This window comes from Gadus macrocephalus, chromosome 8 (genome assembly GCF_031168955.1).
Source record: "Gadus macrocephalus chromosome 8, ASM3116895v1".
NCBI lineage: Eukaryota > Metazoa > Chordata > Actinopteri > Gadiformes > Gadidae > Gadus > Gadus macrocephalus.
In genome coordinates, this window is record NC_082389.1 from 12,456,381 (window position 1) to 12,472,357 (window position 15,977).

Here is a 15,977-nt window from a genome sequence, read left to right on the forward strand (position 1 = left end):
CAGCTGACTTTTGCTGAGTCAAATTTGCATGAAGGGTGAAAACCGTAAAATTACCTCAAGATCCGTTTTGCAAAACTCTGTGCTGTTTCCTCTTCACCATATTTGTGATGAAATGACTGACTTTTTGCTACACCAATCCCTGACCCTCTCCTTCCACAATTCCCGCCTCCTCCACCTCGAGTAGCGTGGAGGGCTTCTCTGAACTGTGGACGTATAAATTGCTCTGCCTATTGACCAAGGCCTGTCGAGACCTGACCCTCTAGCCTGATTTAGGAGGACAGTGTATGCGACGAATGCCTAGGTCGGCAAGTGCAACAACAAGTCTCATAATAACCAATGTAATGACAATGTAAAACAAGACACATTCATCCTGTGGTTGAAAACAACTCGAGGTTAGGTGCGGGGCTTGTGATCTGCTGCTCTGACGATGGGTGTGACATGTTTGCAATAGTTTATTCATCAATCATTCAAAGTACCTTTTAAACCCGACAGCACTTTGTTATTGTAGCATGACTTAATATTTTGCCAAAGGCCTGGTTAAAGTGAGATAGAGTATGTTCTGTCCTGAAAGGAGTTCCATTATATTATGATTCCCATCTAGTGTGCCCCGATCAGAGAACAAATAAGCTAGTCTAGAATGAACACACTATACTATTCAACTCTTTATTTAGTTAGCAGGCGCATTCTATCCAAAGCGACTTTCTGTGCAAGACATTTCTGACCTACCCCCCCAGGAGCTTGGGGTAGGTAAGGACATTTTGCTACGGGGATGCGTACAGGGTATGTTGTTGGCCTTTGGTATGGAACCGGGTAACCTCTGGCTTGGAGACCCCCTAGCCAGTGCCACCAAACCATGATGGAGATGGGCTGTAGGATGGGGTCAACAGTGGTCTGCTTGTTTGGGGCAGGAAGGGCTAGTGGCTAGGGTGTTTGACTCCTAGACAAAGGTTCTGGATTCCAGGCCAAATGTCTGCATCCTAGGCATTCATGAACAAGACGCTTAACATCTACCTGCCCTTTAATGTAATTCCAATTCCCTGTCACTTTGCCAACACAATCAGTGTTGCCAACACAAATGTTTGATTCGTACCAAACACAATGGCTTGTGTTCATGTAGGTATACCATTCAATGCTCCGCGATGGTAACTCAGCTCTATGGATTACTTCTGTCTTGTGTATCCTATTATCTATTTGTTTCTTCTCATTCCTGCTATTTCCTCACAAAAGTTCCTAATGGTACACAAGGCTAGGTCCAAGGTACTTTCCACTGAACCTTTGCTAAGTCCCAGATCGAGTGACATATGCTACCTATTACCAGCAATGGACGCTCTCTGCAATATAATTTCCACCCCTATAGACATATACTCTGTTGCCTGCTTTGTCTTGTCTCTTCCTGGCCTGTTCGGACAAACACTGTCTGTCTGTCGGTCGGTCTGTCTGCTAGCAAACTCTGCCTCCAACAACAGAGGGAAGAAAGGGGTAGGACTACAATTCGGGCAGGTTAGCACTTGACTGAAGTTCTCAATGACTCCAGTGACGTTTTAGTAATGTATAACGGGGGTGTCCCCATGCTCCATAAATCAAAAGCAAGAGATATCATCATCCTGTTTGATGTCAATAGGGCTCCGAGGGGGAGAGATACATATCCAATTTAGACGTTGAAGAACAACTTCCTGTCAAATCATACGACAATGCGGGTTTTTTACTATTATTATAGTACTATACTATTTTAGATATCATAAATCCTCATTACATTCAGAGTACAAATATTTCTGTCAATATTCAATACCTCAACAACAATGCCTCAAATTCCCAAACGGCACCACTTAACATAACCCGATAATAAGGCAGGAATGAACAGCAGACAGCTCAAGATTTACAAAATACAATGGCAACATGGGGGCACCTATACGTATGAAGTTTTTTTCCCCTTGCTTTGGAAATACTATTAAAAATGACGTTGCAAACACATACCAAGGTACAGCAATTTATGCCTGACGAGGTCACACCTTAAATAGTTCCCTCTTATCTGACCGCATTTATTGTGGTAAACGTCCATGGTATCCGAGCCTCCACATACCCGCCATTCTTCTCGGGTTTAATCATTCGTTAACACGTTTCAAAACGACTTTATAGTTTAACTAGTAATTAATTACCAAGGAGGATCAACATCATGTCTGTTCAAAGAATGCCAACAAAGTAACGTTACTGCCAATGATCATGTGCGTCCTGCTAACATCATCTTCAAAATAAATCACTGAGACTATTAATGGTTATTAAACGAATGAAAGTATTATAAACTCCCAAAACACAAAAAAATATATAAAAACTAAGTGATCTGGTAAAACGTGCGTCCAACCGGGCAGGTGGAGAACGTAAACACAAGACAGCGAACAGCGACGAGACTCCGAGGAGACTTCACTCCCTTGATGCTGCCTACACAACTTTCTTCTTACCTGTTCGTTTTTCATCGAGGTCATTCCACGACCACGAATTATGAGTCATCAAAGGTTTCAAGGCGAAGTTCGTGCCAGTCCCTGGAAGCATGTGAACGAAACTGGTGGGATCGAACCGAGAACTAGCTCGCTTGGTAAGAAGAGATGGTAAACAGCACTAAGAGCGAAGGAGCTACCGAACGTCGTCAGGGAAACAAACCAAAGTTTTGTTTGTCTAATGATTACGCATCTGCGAATTATACATATAGATGAGTATACGAAGTGAATACAAAATCCTCCAGTGGTTGTATATCGCCTCCCCAACAGGTATAATACTATTGTTTTGGTGTTCGCCTTGGTTAGTATATCAGCGTTTGTCGCTTCTCTTTGACAGGTCCTTCGTCTCCCTCCGCCCGCCCACCAGGTCACTCCCACAATCTCCGCCTACATTTTGCCACGAGTTTGATTGACTGCGAACTCGCCCAATGCACGGAGGTCACGAAGGCGGCTCAAAACATTGACGCGTGCTCAATGAGAAATCCCGTTGTTGTTGTTGTTATTGTTTTGAATGGAGATTGTGGTGCCATTTATTTAATATATGGGCTCTCTTACATTTAGTTTTTTTGGCATAGAATTGCACTTAATTAACTTGAAAGCTGATCGTTCGTTATGTTTTGTGTAGGAAGCTGTGGTACAATTTCAGGTATCCCTACTCTCATTTCAGATGGTGTTTTTTTTTATTTTTAATAAAAACATTTTCAGGTCTTTCATGCACTTTTTTGTTAGTTCGCCTCAACAGATATCCTTTACAAACACGGATATCCCGTAGGGCTCCCTCGACTTTATTTGGACGTCTTGAGACTCCCATCTAGTGGTTAAATACAGCAATCGCTACTCAAGTACACGGCAAGACCAGGAAGAAGAACTCCGACCAATCGATGTGTGCCGAACCAATACATAACTAGCCCCCTGCAGGGATATTTTTTTCACTTCAATTTCGTAAACGCTTTCTGACATCAAGCTACTATATCATTATTGGACTTCTCATCTCCCCATTAACTACACCCAAATGAGCAACACATTTTTCGACTGCAGTTGATACAACCGTGAAGAAATGGCAGACGATGAGATCGACTACAATATTGTGTTTCCAGATGCAGTGACATCGGGTGAGCGGTGGAGCTCGATTTCACTGTAGACATAATAGCTAGCTATTTGGTTAGACGACATCTAGCCGCCTCGCTGTAATCTGTTACCATACATGCCATTGCCTATATGTTATTTCAGTTAGCATACTGATGCATACATTGTATAACTGTACACACGCACACACACAGACACACACGCACAAACACACTCTTTGAAAATGTCTCTTGCTTATGAACTGCTTTTGACGTGGTGTCTGCTTACAGAAAGACACTGGCAGGGGACAAAGGAGCCGGTTGTCATCCTCCTGGGCTGGGCTGGTTGCAAAGACAAACACCTCTCCAAATACAGCTCCATCTACAATGAGCAGGTCGGACAGCCAACCCTGAAACTATCTTCAAAGCCTAATTTCGTCCTCATAATGTCCTAAGGGGTTGTGCAATTAGGATCTGCTTCTGATTCATTCTGCTTTCCTGTTCTCGTTTCTTACTGTCTGACGTTTCCTAACGTCTGTCGTTCCTCTCTTTGTGTCTTGTCCTGCGTCCGTTGCAGGGCTGCGTGACCATCCGCTACACGGCCCAGCTGAAGTCCGTCTTCATCTCGGAGTCGTTCGGCTTCAAGGAGCTGAGTGGCACGGCCCTGAAGCTTCTGGAGGTGCTGTACGACTACGAGGTGGAGAACAGCCCCGTCTTCTTCCACATCTTCAGCAACGGCGGCTTCATGCTCTACCGCTACGTGGTGGAGCTGCTGCACAGCGATAAGCAGTTCAGCTCGCTGCGCGTCATCGGCGCCGTGGTGGACAGCGCCCCCGGCAGCGCCAACGTGCGGGGCGCCCTGCGGGCCCTCACCGCCACCCTGGGGCCCAGGGTCAACCCGGTGCTGTGGTGCGTCCTGACGGCGCTGTTTGCCGTGACGGTGTTCCTGCTGCGCGTGGTGCTCTACCCCATCACCAAGTACGTCCACCGGAACCATTATGACGCCATGGCGGACCACCCGCCGCCCTGGCCCCAGCTCTACCTGTACTCCGGAGCCGACCGGGTCATCCGGCACAAGGACGTGGAGGACATGGTGGGGACCCTCCGGCGCCACGGGGTCCCGGTGGAGAGCGTCGACTTTGCGTCGAGCGCCCACGTCAGCCACTTCCGGGACTTCCCGGTGCAGTACACGCAGCGGTGCCGCGACTTCTTGGTGGCCTGCATGGCGAGCGGGGAGGAGTCCCAGGGGAGGAGCAGACGGCTGGTTCAGGCACAGTGAGACCAGGGGGGCGGGACTGGGAGGGGGGGTCTGTGGTCTCCTGTTGGGAGACCATGGAGGGGGGGTCTCAACCTCCCTCTTCCCCCCTGCATGGACCAAAGGGTGAGGAGGTCCATTGGTAGAGTAGTCTGGCTGTTGGCTGATCGCTGCTACGACTACACGCACCTCTACAGAATCGAGCTAGGATGGGAGCTAGTAAATCTCCCCCGAGTGATTGTTGATTGGTTCATTTGAAATTTTGAGACATTTAACTCCTAGCGGTTCCTGTTTCACTTCCTGGTTCACATTCAAGTTCTCGTTGAACAAGGCTTTAGAGTAGACGCTGTCTGTAGAAACTGATTGCTACACTCACTGTTTGCTTGCATAACCTTTTAAAACACACACACACACACACACACACACACACACACACACACACACACACACACACACACACACACACACACACACACACACACACACACACACACACAGGCTCGCTCTATCCGTATGTACCTACGGCACTACTGTATTGTAACACATGTAGAAAATGAACACTATGGCTTACACTGGATATATGTATTCCAAATTGACTTGACACCATTGTCTGCCTTGAGTATATAATCATGAAACCATTTTGACAGTGTTTAGGAGTCTTAACACCATTCTCTGTTACTGTTACAAGAGCCCATCTTTATTTAGAAGGTATATTGTGATGGATATTCTAAGTATGTCCAGATAGAAAATGATAATATTATGCCCAGTCAGCCACATGTTTTAAGTGACTTTAAGAGTGAATTTATGAATTTAACGGCTTCAATATTACTCTGTGTAGGCTATTGCCTTTTATTCAGGCTACCCAATGGATTATGTTTAAGTGCTGCAGAAGATGAAGGGAGTGGAGTTCTGTTGTATTAATGTGATATAACTTCTACAACATTGGGTTGGATTAATGTGAAAATTATGTTTATTGATTCACAACGTTGTGGTTAAATATAAACGCGAAAGCAACTTCAAGCTTGAATCTTCTAGGCATTGATCAATCAACCAATCCTTACAGCACTTTAATTTACTAAAAACCAGTCCAGTCTTATTATGCAATTTCAGTTATACATTTTTCTAAATAATCCTTCATTAGCTCATCTCAAATTTAATAAAATAAATCTGAATTATTCTCTAATGATAAATATATCTAGGCCTATGTATTTTAAAAAGAGCATGTTCTTTGAATAATAATGAGTGACAGTAAACTTATACAGAGATACATTTAGATATTAAGACATCATTTAGTATAATTGTTTTATTTCCCATATCGTTTCCAACGGACAAGCCTGTCTTTCCTCTTACCAACGGACTTGATTTGAGTAACGGACAGGACGTTCAGTGACCTCCAATGGCCTATAGAGGGCAGCCTTTATCCACAGTAGCCCTGCACAGTGCAGCCGGTGCATTCAATTTGAACAATGATATTTTGTTATGGGTTCTCCCAAGTGCGCAAATAAAGGCTGTGTACCAGCATTGCGTCTACAGAAGCCATTGTATGATTTAAGTGTTTGTTTGTTGTGCAGTACACAAGGAAAGGGAGGCATTAGATTGGTAGGAAAGGTTTTTTTTTGGTATGAAGAAAAGCATCTTAACAAACATAAAACACAATCACCATTCCGTTTGAAAGCTTTTTGGTTGTATATATTTTTTACAGTTCCAGGAATTGTGTGTTATGTAGGCTACTTTATTTAAAAAAATAAATAAATCGAGGTGGCCTGGGGCATTTCCTTTGTTAAGTTACGTTTGGATTCAACACTTTTACGGATATTCATTTTCTTGCTTCATTTTTTCAATGTATATCGTTGGGCCTACTGCTGGGAAATGTATGCTATATGAAAAAATAAGGTTTGTGTGGAGATTTTCCTTTTTCAGGTTCTAAAAGTCTTAATAAATCAAAACTTCGCTAATTTGATTATTCAATTGAGTCGGCAGCATTGCTTTGGCAAGAGTTAAAGTACAATGAAAAAAAATGAAATTGAACGAAACAAAAAAAAAGAAGAAAACGTAAGTTAAGACCGCTGTCATAACAGCCCCCTTTCTGAAACGCAGGGCGGGAAGGAAATTACCGTCACGGAAGTTAATGAAGTCTCACGCGCTGATGAGGGCTGGAAATTGCTGAGAAGAGGGGTCAGCGCTTTCTCTTTAGCCTTTTCCTCTTCGTCGGAAAAATGGCTGCGGTCAAGATCCATACTTTTAGAGGACGCGGAGCACTCAGCAACATGGAGGGAAGAAGAGGAAAAATACGACTGGAGATTATAGAAGGTTGGAGATAATAGAGAGAGAAAAGGAGAGGTGTGTGTGTGTGTGTGTGGGGGGGGGGGGGGAAGATTAATGGTGCTAAGTGCTAGCACTTGGCAACGAGGTAACATATCCTGCATGTTCTCTTTCCCGAGCTGATGTTTTCATGGACCTTGGCTTTACACATTGACTTTTAGCAATGATTTACCTGATTCAAATAATCTATCTTGCCGTTTTATCATGGCCGGAGTCGAACGAACGCACGTCTTGAGAGACCAAAGAACTCTCTTCCTGCCAGTTGTTGTTGACACCATCCAGAAGACCAAAGTCAACACCTGTATGAACGCCTGTTTGATTCTTTTTTTTTGCCGCCCTTTTGCAAAAGCTGGTTATCTCGCAACAAAAAAGAACGTGTGCCTTTGGGTTTTTAATGCCAGTCTCGATGGCATGAGGATGAGAGTTTAGCAACATTTTTGTATCACTGTACACGTTGACATTTTGGATGGTTCGCCTGAACTGGCTCTCTAGATCGTTGGAGGGGCCTGTAGGACATTTTATCTGACAGCAACACTCATACGCACTAAAAGATACGATCTGATGCTCCATCCTGCTGGCTCTCGCAGGAGATTTGCCATGATTGAGTATAAAGTTTGACATTTCAGGGTGCCAAGTCTGACATTCTGTCATGATAACTTTTCCTTTTACTGAACATTTCCGATGGTGCCCTTATTTTTTACTCTGTTACTATTATATCTAATAGTAATACTGTAATTGATAATATAGAAGACAAAATATTTCATGGAACTTATTTGAGGGATTCAATTTGAATTCATGTATATTTGTTCCATCTGAACTCTTTCAGTTCTTTGGTCTTGCTGCTTCTTTTTTACCTCCACCCATCCATCATCAATCTATCCATCCATCCATCCATCCACACATCCATCCACCCACCCACACATCCATCCATGCATCCATCTCTCATCCATCCATCCATCCGTCTATCCCTCTCCACACATACTACCTGGCTCCACTGTCTCTTCGTGGCCGACGCCCACGGCGACCAGGACCTCTCCTGTCCCCTCCCTGTGGCGTGCGTTGCGGTGAGGGGTGGGGGTCTTGTGATCAACCAGCGCAGGGAAGCTGACAGGAAGTCCTCCACTTCCCTGCTCTCTCTCTCTCTCTCTCTCTCTCTCTCTCTCTCTCTCTCTCTCGCTGTCGTAATGAGCAAAAAGTGTCCCGCAGCCGCCCTGCCCGAGGCAGCATGGGAGCACACACGCACACGCGCGCAACACACACACACACACACACACACACACACACACACACACACACACACACACACACACACACACACACACACCCACGTACATCCTTATCACACTCAGGATGGGAGGAGATGCAGGATGAGGACCAAAGTCTTGTCTGCCTTTAAGCAACTTTAACAGGTCTCCCAGTGGTCTGGATTGAAGAATGTAGACATTATTGTGTGTATGGGTTTCTGACTGTATGTGTGTATGTGAGTTTATATACATTTGTGTGTGTGTGTTTCTGTAACTGATTGTGTGTCTGTATGTGTGTGGGGGTGTGTGTGTCAGTTTCATCATCTGTGTGTGTCTTTCAATATCTGTGGTTGTGGTTATATATGTCTGTTTGTGTGAGTGTGTGTGTCCATATCTGTCTGTTTGTGTCTGCGTTTATGTGTGTGTGTGTGTGTGTGTGTGTGTGAGGACAGTCTTGTTGGACCACACGGAAGCTGTCGACGGGGCCCCTCCCCCCTCCATCTCAGGCCCCTCAGCCCTCTAGTTAAAGGCCGAGAGGAACAGCGATGGACCGAGGGGTGAGATACACAGAGAGAGAGAGAGAGCTAGGTAGAAGCGCTCAGCATATGTGCAGCCTCTCTCTCTTCACGCAGTGCTCTAGGCAGCCTCTCTCGGCCCCTTCAAAGTGTGCGTTCTCGCGCGGGTGTGTGTGAGACTGCCGGTGTGTGTGCATGTTTGGGAGACTGTGTGTCTGGTTGTTTGTGTGTGTGTTAAGTATGTCTGGTGTTAAGTGTGTCTGGTTGTGTGTGTTAATACGTGTGGGTGCATGTGTGTGTTTTAAATGTGTGCGCGTGCGGGCATGAATGTTAAGCTTGCCCAGTTGTGTGTGTGTGTGTGTTTCAAGGGTTTATGTGTGTGTGTGTATGTGTGTGGGTGTGCATGTGTGTTAAGCTTGCAATGTTATGTGTGTTTTTAGTGTGTGCAATACGTGTGTGTTTTAAGCATGTGTGTGTCTGTGTGCGATCGTTTCTTCACAGATGTCCTTGAACAGCCCCCCCGCGGCTCGACGGACCCCCGCTGTCGCTGGAGGACATTTGACAAGCAGCAGGTTAGAGCGCTGTCAAATTAAAGGTGTGTGCATGTGTGTGTGTGTGTGTGAGTATGAATGTATGTGTGTGTGTGTGTGTGTGTGTCTCTGTGTGTGAGTGTGTGTGTGTGTGTGTGTGTGTGTGTGTGTGTGTGTGTGTGGGAGGGTGTGTGTGTGTCGGGGGGAGCCTGACAGGAAGCGTATGTATTTCAGCAGGCTCTATTCAGAGCGCTGTCAAATTAAAAGTACAATACAAAACAAACCGTGTGCGTATCAAACAGACAGCAGAGACAGAGAGCTGCCTTTCACATCCATGTGGGAGAGTGGATTGTTATGTTACCTTAGGGTTCATGTGTGATTGGATGTGCAGATGTTTGCGTTTGCCCAGAAATTTTGCCCAGGAATTTCCAGGTTTTTTGTTATTATTATATATTTTTATATTTGCATATATTTTTCATGCTCTATTTTCCCTTGACACTCAGGAACCAAACATTCATGAGCTGTATTACCGAGACTGGAGAACTGGACAATACACACATTAGATACATAAATACATTTACAATTAGGGCATTTAGCAGATGCTTTTATCTATGACTTACAATAATTAAAAGTAATGGTAGATACAAGCTGAATGATTTCTTTATTATGTTTCTAAAGACAGGTACCTGTCAATGAGGCATCATCTCTACACCATAACAACCTTTATGAGTTTTCTGTTCACACATTGTGTTCCAGCATGCGTGTGCTGTTGTCCACGCACAAGTGTGACAGCAGGTGTGTGTATTCTGCTTTATACCTATAGGCACGATACAAACGTTTTCTCCCCATTAGTAAAAATGTTGATGATTTATGCAGTTGCCGCTAGACTAATATCTTTAGAAGTTTTTTTTCCCCCTGTTCTGTCTTGTGGCCGGGAAGCCGATTCATCTTGAAGAGTGATGAGACGAAGCCTCTCTCTATGCAAAACGCATTAAAGCTAAATGAGGAGTATATTACTCAGATCTGGCTGCTAATCTGTTAGCTAAAGACCCCTGCCCGCTAACTAAGCAGATTATGATATGTCATCGCCACGGCGACTAGCGCGAGGAGATCAGGACATACACACATACACACATAGGAAGAGGTTTCTCTATCTGTCTTACACGCACACACACACACACACACGGCAGACGCACACACGCACGCACACACACACATACACACACAAACAAACACACACACACACACACACACACACACACACACACACACACACACACACACACACACACACACATAGGGTAATACACATAATACACACACATGCACACACTCCCCCCCTTATCTACATACAGTCCAGTGCATCCTTGCCAGACCACTTCCTGGTATTAAGTCTCTCCTCTCCACAGTCTATGCTGTGAGTGTGTGTGTGTGTGTGTGTGTGTGTGTGTGTGTGTGTGTGTGTGTGTGTGTGTGTGTGTGTGTGTGTGTGTGTGTGTGTGTTTGTGTGTAGAATTACCAGGGGACTCGCTAGCGAGCCGTGTTTGCATGAATCCGGACGATTCATCATGGCTTGATTAACGCACAAGAATTTATCTCCCTATCATCTTGCCCCACCCCTCCTCGCTTCCATTTTTTCCTGCGTCTCTCTCACTCTTTCATCCTCCATTCTCTCTCTTTATTTCCCACTCCCTTCCTCCCTCTCTCTCTCTCTCTCTCTCTCTCTCTCTCTCTCTCTCTCTCTCTCTCTCTCTCTCTCTCTCTCTCTCTCTCTCGCGCTGGGTCCAACAGTGATGATTACAAAGAATTAATTCTCACGGGTTAATTAACTGATATGTTTTCAACACACGACTTGCAGTCCCTGTTTCTCTCAGCAGGCTCCAATAAATATGAATATAAATCTGTATTATAACTGTAATTTATAAATTTATTTGGAATATAATAACATCTATATGATGTATTATGTGTTGCATTTGTGTTTCCTTATAAAAGCTAAAAGCGTATTCTTTTTTATTTTTGTCACTTGGTAATGTTGTAAGGTATTGTGTTGCTGTTATTATTGTAGAATTAAAATAATATTTACTATTTAGCACACACCTTTTTTCCATATTGGAGTCAAACCCCCTAGCCACTCGACTAGCCGGAATAGCGGAGAGTACTGCAGTAATTATTACTGTTTCAACTGCCTTCCCTTGAGCCTCAGCCAGATTTCCGGAAAAAACCCCGCAAACGCTCAAAGTACAACCCCATCAACACGTCAATCGATCCTGAGTTCTTTTTGAACCGTTGTAAACACATCCACATCTGTGTTTCCCGTTCCAGACGGCACGGCCAGCCAAGAGGACCACCATTAGCTGGGTGGAGGGCGAGGACACAGAGTTACACACATTATCTCCGTCCTGATCACAGCAGAGCGGGGCCTGCCAGGACCCGTCTCCGCTCCGACGACCGTTCCTTACTAATTAATGGACTGGGGCCCCGATCTCCAGCACCCGACGCCACACAAACCACATGCACTACACATGCTGCTCCGATTGGCCGAGGCTCCTGTGTGTGTCTGTAATTGTGTAATTGTGTGTGTGTCATTGGAAACGCGTGGCTAAGACAAGAGGCATTCGGTTGGAGGAAGGATATTCTGTAGATATTCAGAGCGCAATTTATCTGACAAATTAACGGTGATTTGGCAAAGGAGAGCACTTCTAACAAAAGCCTTTGTTGAAATGGTTTTCAGTTCTGTAGAAACCAGTGGAACTGTCCCCGATCCCCTAAAGATATCCACCGTTGTATTTTCCTTTATTTTATTTTGTGCAATAGACTTTAAATGGTTGAAATGATGGAGGTAATACAAACGCAGTTCTTTTGTATGATTGTTTAGTGGCAACAAATGATATACTTATAAATATTGTGTTAAATATTCCATCATTATGTTTTGGTTAAAACAGGAGACTATTTTGTCTTGCCGTGCCAACTAACATTAAAACACAAGTAAAATGTGTACAAAAACAAAGTTGAAACACAAAGTGTTTTTCTCTCTCTCTTCCTATCGCGGCCCACAATGCACGGCTCACCTTTCAACTGCCGGCCATCTCAGAAAGGGCCTCCTCAAAATACCGGTCATGCCCTTTCAATCCAAAGACATCTCTCTCTCTCTCTCTCTCTCTCTCTCTCTCTCTCTCTCTTTCTCTCTCTCTCTCTCTCTCTCGCTCACTCTCTCTCTCTCTCACACACACCCATACACACACTTACACAGGGCAGCAACACATAAACTGCTATTATGCAGGGCTGGCGGCATCACAGCCTCCCCACCAAGATCACCTCTGATGACAAAAGTTAATTTGCACTAATGACGTTTCACTCCTCTCATTATCTTAAATCATCTCCTCCTGCCCTCTCCCCTTCCCTCCCTTTCTCTCCCCTCCCCAACCCCTTTTTCCTTCTCTCCCTCTCCCCCTCTCTTTTTTCCTTCCCCTCTCCAACCCCTTCTCTCCCTTTCTCCCTCCTTCTTTCTCTCCCTATCTGCCATCCCTTTCTTCTCTCCCACTCTCCCTCCCTCCCTCCCTCTGTCTCCTGTACTTTAATCTCTGAATCTCTCTTGTTCTCTCTCATGTCTTCCCCCTTCTCTCTCCCTCCTTCTCTCTCCCGCGTTCTCCTGTTCTCACGTTTCATTGTTTCATGGAAAGAGAGAGACAGGAAGAGAGAAGAGAGACGGATGGAGAGTGAGAAAGACAGATAGAGAAGAGAGAGGTATACAGGTAAAGAGGGAGAGAGTCAGATAGAGAGAAGATAGACAGAGAAAGGACAGATAAATAGGGAGTGAGACAGGGATATAGAGGGAGAGAAAAATAGATATAGAGCATGAGAGGGAAAGAGACAGAAAGAGAGTCCGATAGATAGGGAGGGAGGCATTGATCAAGAGGGAGAGAGACAGGAAATTAGCCGTCACCAGCTTTCAATCGTGGCCGCTCTGGTTGGGGTTTGATTTTCATTTAGAACAATCAACACTGTTTCCTAGCTCTCCCTCTGAACTCGCTCGCTATTGAATTTTTAAATTTTACAACAGCGTAATAATTGAGAAAGCTACTTGGGTTAATTTTTGAGGGAATGCCTGTGCACTCCCAAGTGTTTTTTAACTGTACAGCCCTCTGTTCGCTTTATTTATGTGATGGGCCTAAGTGGTCGACTCTGTGATTATAACTGAGTCCCATCTTAACAAACACAGAGTGCCTAATGCACAAATTAGCTCCTTTTATAATGTGATTGCTGGTGTCAGGAATTGATGTGCCTACAGAAAACAGAATTGTTCTTATTTTATTTATTATTATTTTTAGCCCACTATATCGCAAGGCCGCTTTCCATAATCAATTTGGTATTTTTTTTAAACGTAGAATCACTTGAGATTTCTGCAGCATTAAAAACTTTACTAAACGAAATAATCCATCTTGATCATTTGATTTTGCGGATTCATTGGCTGTAATTTAATAAGAGGCGCAAAGAGCTCATTTACATCTTGGATTATTTGGGGGGGGGGGTCTTCTTGCCGCAATGGGGGTGGTGAGGGAGGCATGTCAAAACATCCGCAGAGTAACCAAATCAACGTATCCCTGTGGTTCAAAAAACCTTCTTAAGCCTGGCAAATAAGTCGCCAATTACAGTCAACTCAGAATTGTAATTGAGAAAATATTTATATTAATAATGGCACCGATGAGGACCAATTCATGCCACAACTTGACATGACATTTTTCAGTCTGGGCTTGTAGCTTGGCGAACATTAACTGTCATAAAGGCATATATTAAATAGGTCCTGAATCATGATTACATATGGGTGCTGCTACAGATTTCAACCCCATGGAAGACACATCATTCCTGGGGAAAAGTTCCTTGGAGAGTGGGTGACCCCTGTGGAAGGAAGGAATGTATCTAAGATGGCCACCAAACTTTTTCCTCTCTTCCTCTTCCCTGGGAGCTCACAGACATTAGCAGCCGATTGATGAGGGACCCTGGGTTTTTAGTTAGAGATCAAAGATTGAAACAAAATACATTTGCAGCTCATCCAGAAGAAGTAGCCATTTTTACAATTGGTTTAGACGCAGGGTTGAGAATATGGGAGTGCTCCATTTGAGATACAAGTGTTCATTTGTTTTCTGTAATCGATTCTTGAGAGATGACTTATGATCCCATTATGAGAGCGTTTTTTTACTCACCCCATTTCTCTCTTTCTTTCCAATCTGATGGCATGACGTCAGTGGAGGGGAAGCTGTTGGCTGGGAAGAGCCATACCTCTCCTTAGCGTATTGATTTCCGCTTTATGACGGATTGTATACATATCTATCTAGCTATTATAGTATTCAGGGTAATCATGAACGGTATTTATCAACCGAAATTAAACACAGACTCAGTATCTGCTTATTTAATGGGGGGAAAGTGGTTATTGATCATTTGAAAATTTAGATTTTAATAAATATCTACAGCCAGTGCTATGTTTATTGAAATCACAGAACTCTATCTTTAATATTATTTATATTCTTAAAGACATCTGCAAATAATTATTTGCAGATGACCATTGATGTTTAGATGTTTGAAATTTCCTTTAATGTTTCTGAAAATGACAAAAGAACACTGGGGAATCTAGGACCCAGCAGTGCTGACCATGCCCAGGTGATGTCAGTGAGGTCATAAAAGGGGTGGAGCTAAACACACAGGCTTTGAGCACCATTTTCTTGGCCAGAGGTACGTTTTGCAAATTGTTTCTGGATAAAGTTCCTGTGTGGTTGTTCATGTGTTGATATTGTTGATGTATTTTTTTCACAGAGCAACAAGGCACCTAGGCACTAGCCCTGCTGCTCAAAGCACATGGACCGAGTTCAATAATCCATGTATTTTGGTTGAGTTTCTTGAACTGAGTTTGTGTTAGCACAGATGGAAATATGATCTTGGCTTGTAATGAATTGTAACCCATTGTCATCACATGAGGCCCAAGTCTTTGTCTTTCTGTCCTGCCTTGAGCAATATTCAAACAAATTAATAAAACTGCTTGTAAAAGTGCTTATACTGAAACCTTTGACTGCTGGGTTAATTTAAATGTGAGCACATCCTTTTCTTGGGTCTGTGCGAAGTGTCGTTCTGTGAAGCAGTTTTTGTGAATCAAGCATATATTCAACCTAGGAGTTGCATATGTCACACTTTCATGTGTGTCCAAGTATTGGACACCATGGCTTTTTCTCAGATTGATCCCACTGCATTTCATGATGTTTTGAGAGGCATTTGTGGATTCGAGGCCAGTTCTCATCTCAACATGCCATCATATTGATGGTGCTAGCCAGCAGCGGTACAATGTCACTCTGATTGTAGACATGGGCTCCTACTACTTTGTCGTTGATCAGTCTGAAGACTAATCCAAACCTTACAGGACCGCTGAATTCCTGAGTCGACTGTAACATGAAAAAGTGTGTGGGTGTTGGACAGAACGGGCTATGGCACCGCCAACCCATGCAAGTGGAAGTTGAGACTTATCCATAGTGACACTGGCTTCCGTTGATCTGCATATCCGCGGTGACA

The 15,977-nt window shown here is 44.0% G+C and overlaps 2 protein-coding genes and 1 long non-coding RNA gene across 4 annotated transcripts in view; 2 read left to right on the forward strand and 1 right to left on the reverse strand.

Moving 5' to 3' along the window:
• The window catches only part of tesk2 (testis associated actin remodelling kinase 2), a 39,347-nt gene extending 36,497 nt beyond the window's left edge, over window positions 1-2,850 (reverse strand). For both annotated transcript variants that reach the window (XM_060059068.1, XM_060059067.1), the window contains exon 1: window positions 2,457-2,850. The gene's annotated coding sequence lies outside the window, so the exon portion shown is untranslated. The remainder of the gene's footprint in view (window positions 1-2,456) is intronic.
• A 461-nt stretch (window positions 2,851-3,311) lies between these two features.
• On the forward strand, window positions 3,312-6,766 carry tmem53 (transmembrane protein 53). Its single transcript, XM_060059071.1, has 3 exons — window positions 3,312-3,604; window positions 3,848-3,951; window positions 4,134-6,766. The coding sequence occupies exons 1-3, from the start codon at window positions 3,550-3,552 to the stop codon at window positions 4,833-4,835; spliced, it is 861 nt and encodes a 286-aa protein (XP_059915054.1). The 5' UTR covers window positions 3,312-3,549; the 3' UTR covers window positions 4,836-6,766.
• A 1,630-nt stretch (window positions 6,767-8,396) lies between these two features.
• Window positions 8,397-15,638, forward strand: LOC132463130 (uncharacterized). The gene is made up of 3 exons (XR_009526970.1): window positions 8,397-9,464; window positions 11,745-15,149; window positions 15,231-15,638. It is a non-coding gene; the product is annotated as an uncharacterized LOC132463130 (long non-coding RNA).
• The last annotated feature ends 339 nt before the right edge of the window (window positions 15,639-15,977 follow it).

What these genes read in the sequence shown, in the direction of transcription:
- tmem53 (XM_060059071.1), top strand. Translation starts at nt 3,550, where the DNA reads ATGGCAGACGATGAGATCGACTACAATATTGTGTTTCCAGATGCAGTG. An exon ending in TCCAGATGCAGTGACATCGG is followed by an intron (nt 3,605 to 3,847) that starts GTGAGCGGTGGA and finishes GTCTGCTTACAG; the next exon opens with AAAGACACTGGCAGGGGACA. An exon ending in GCTCCATCTACAATGAGCAG is followed by an intron (nt 3,952 to 4,133) that starts GTCGGACAGCCA and finishes CGTCCGTTGCAG; the next exon opens with GGCTGCGTGACCATCCGCTA.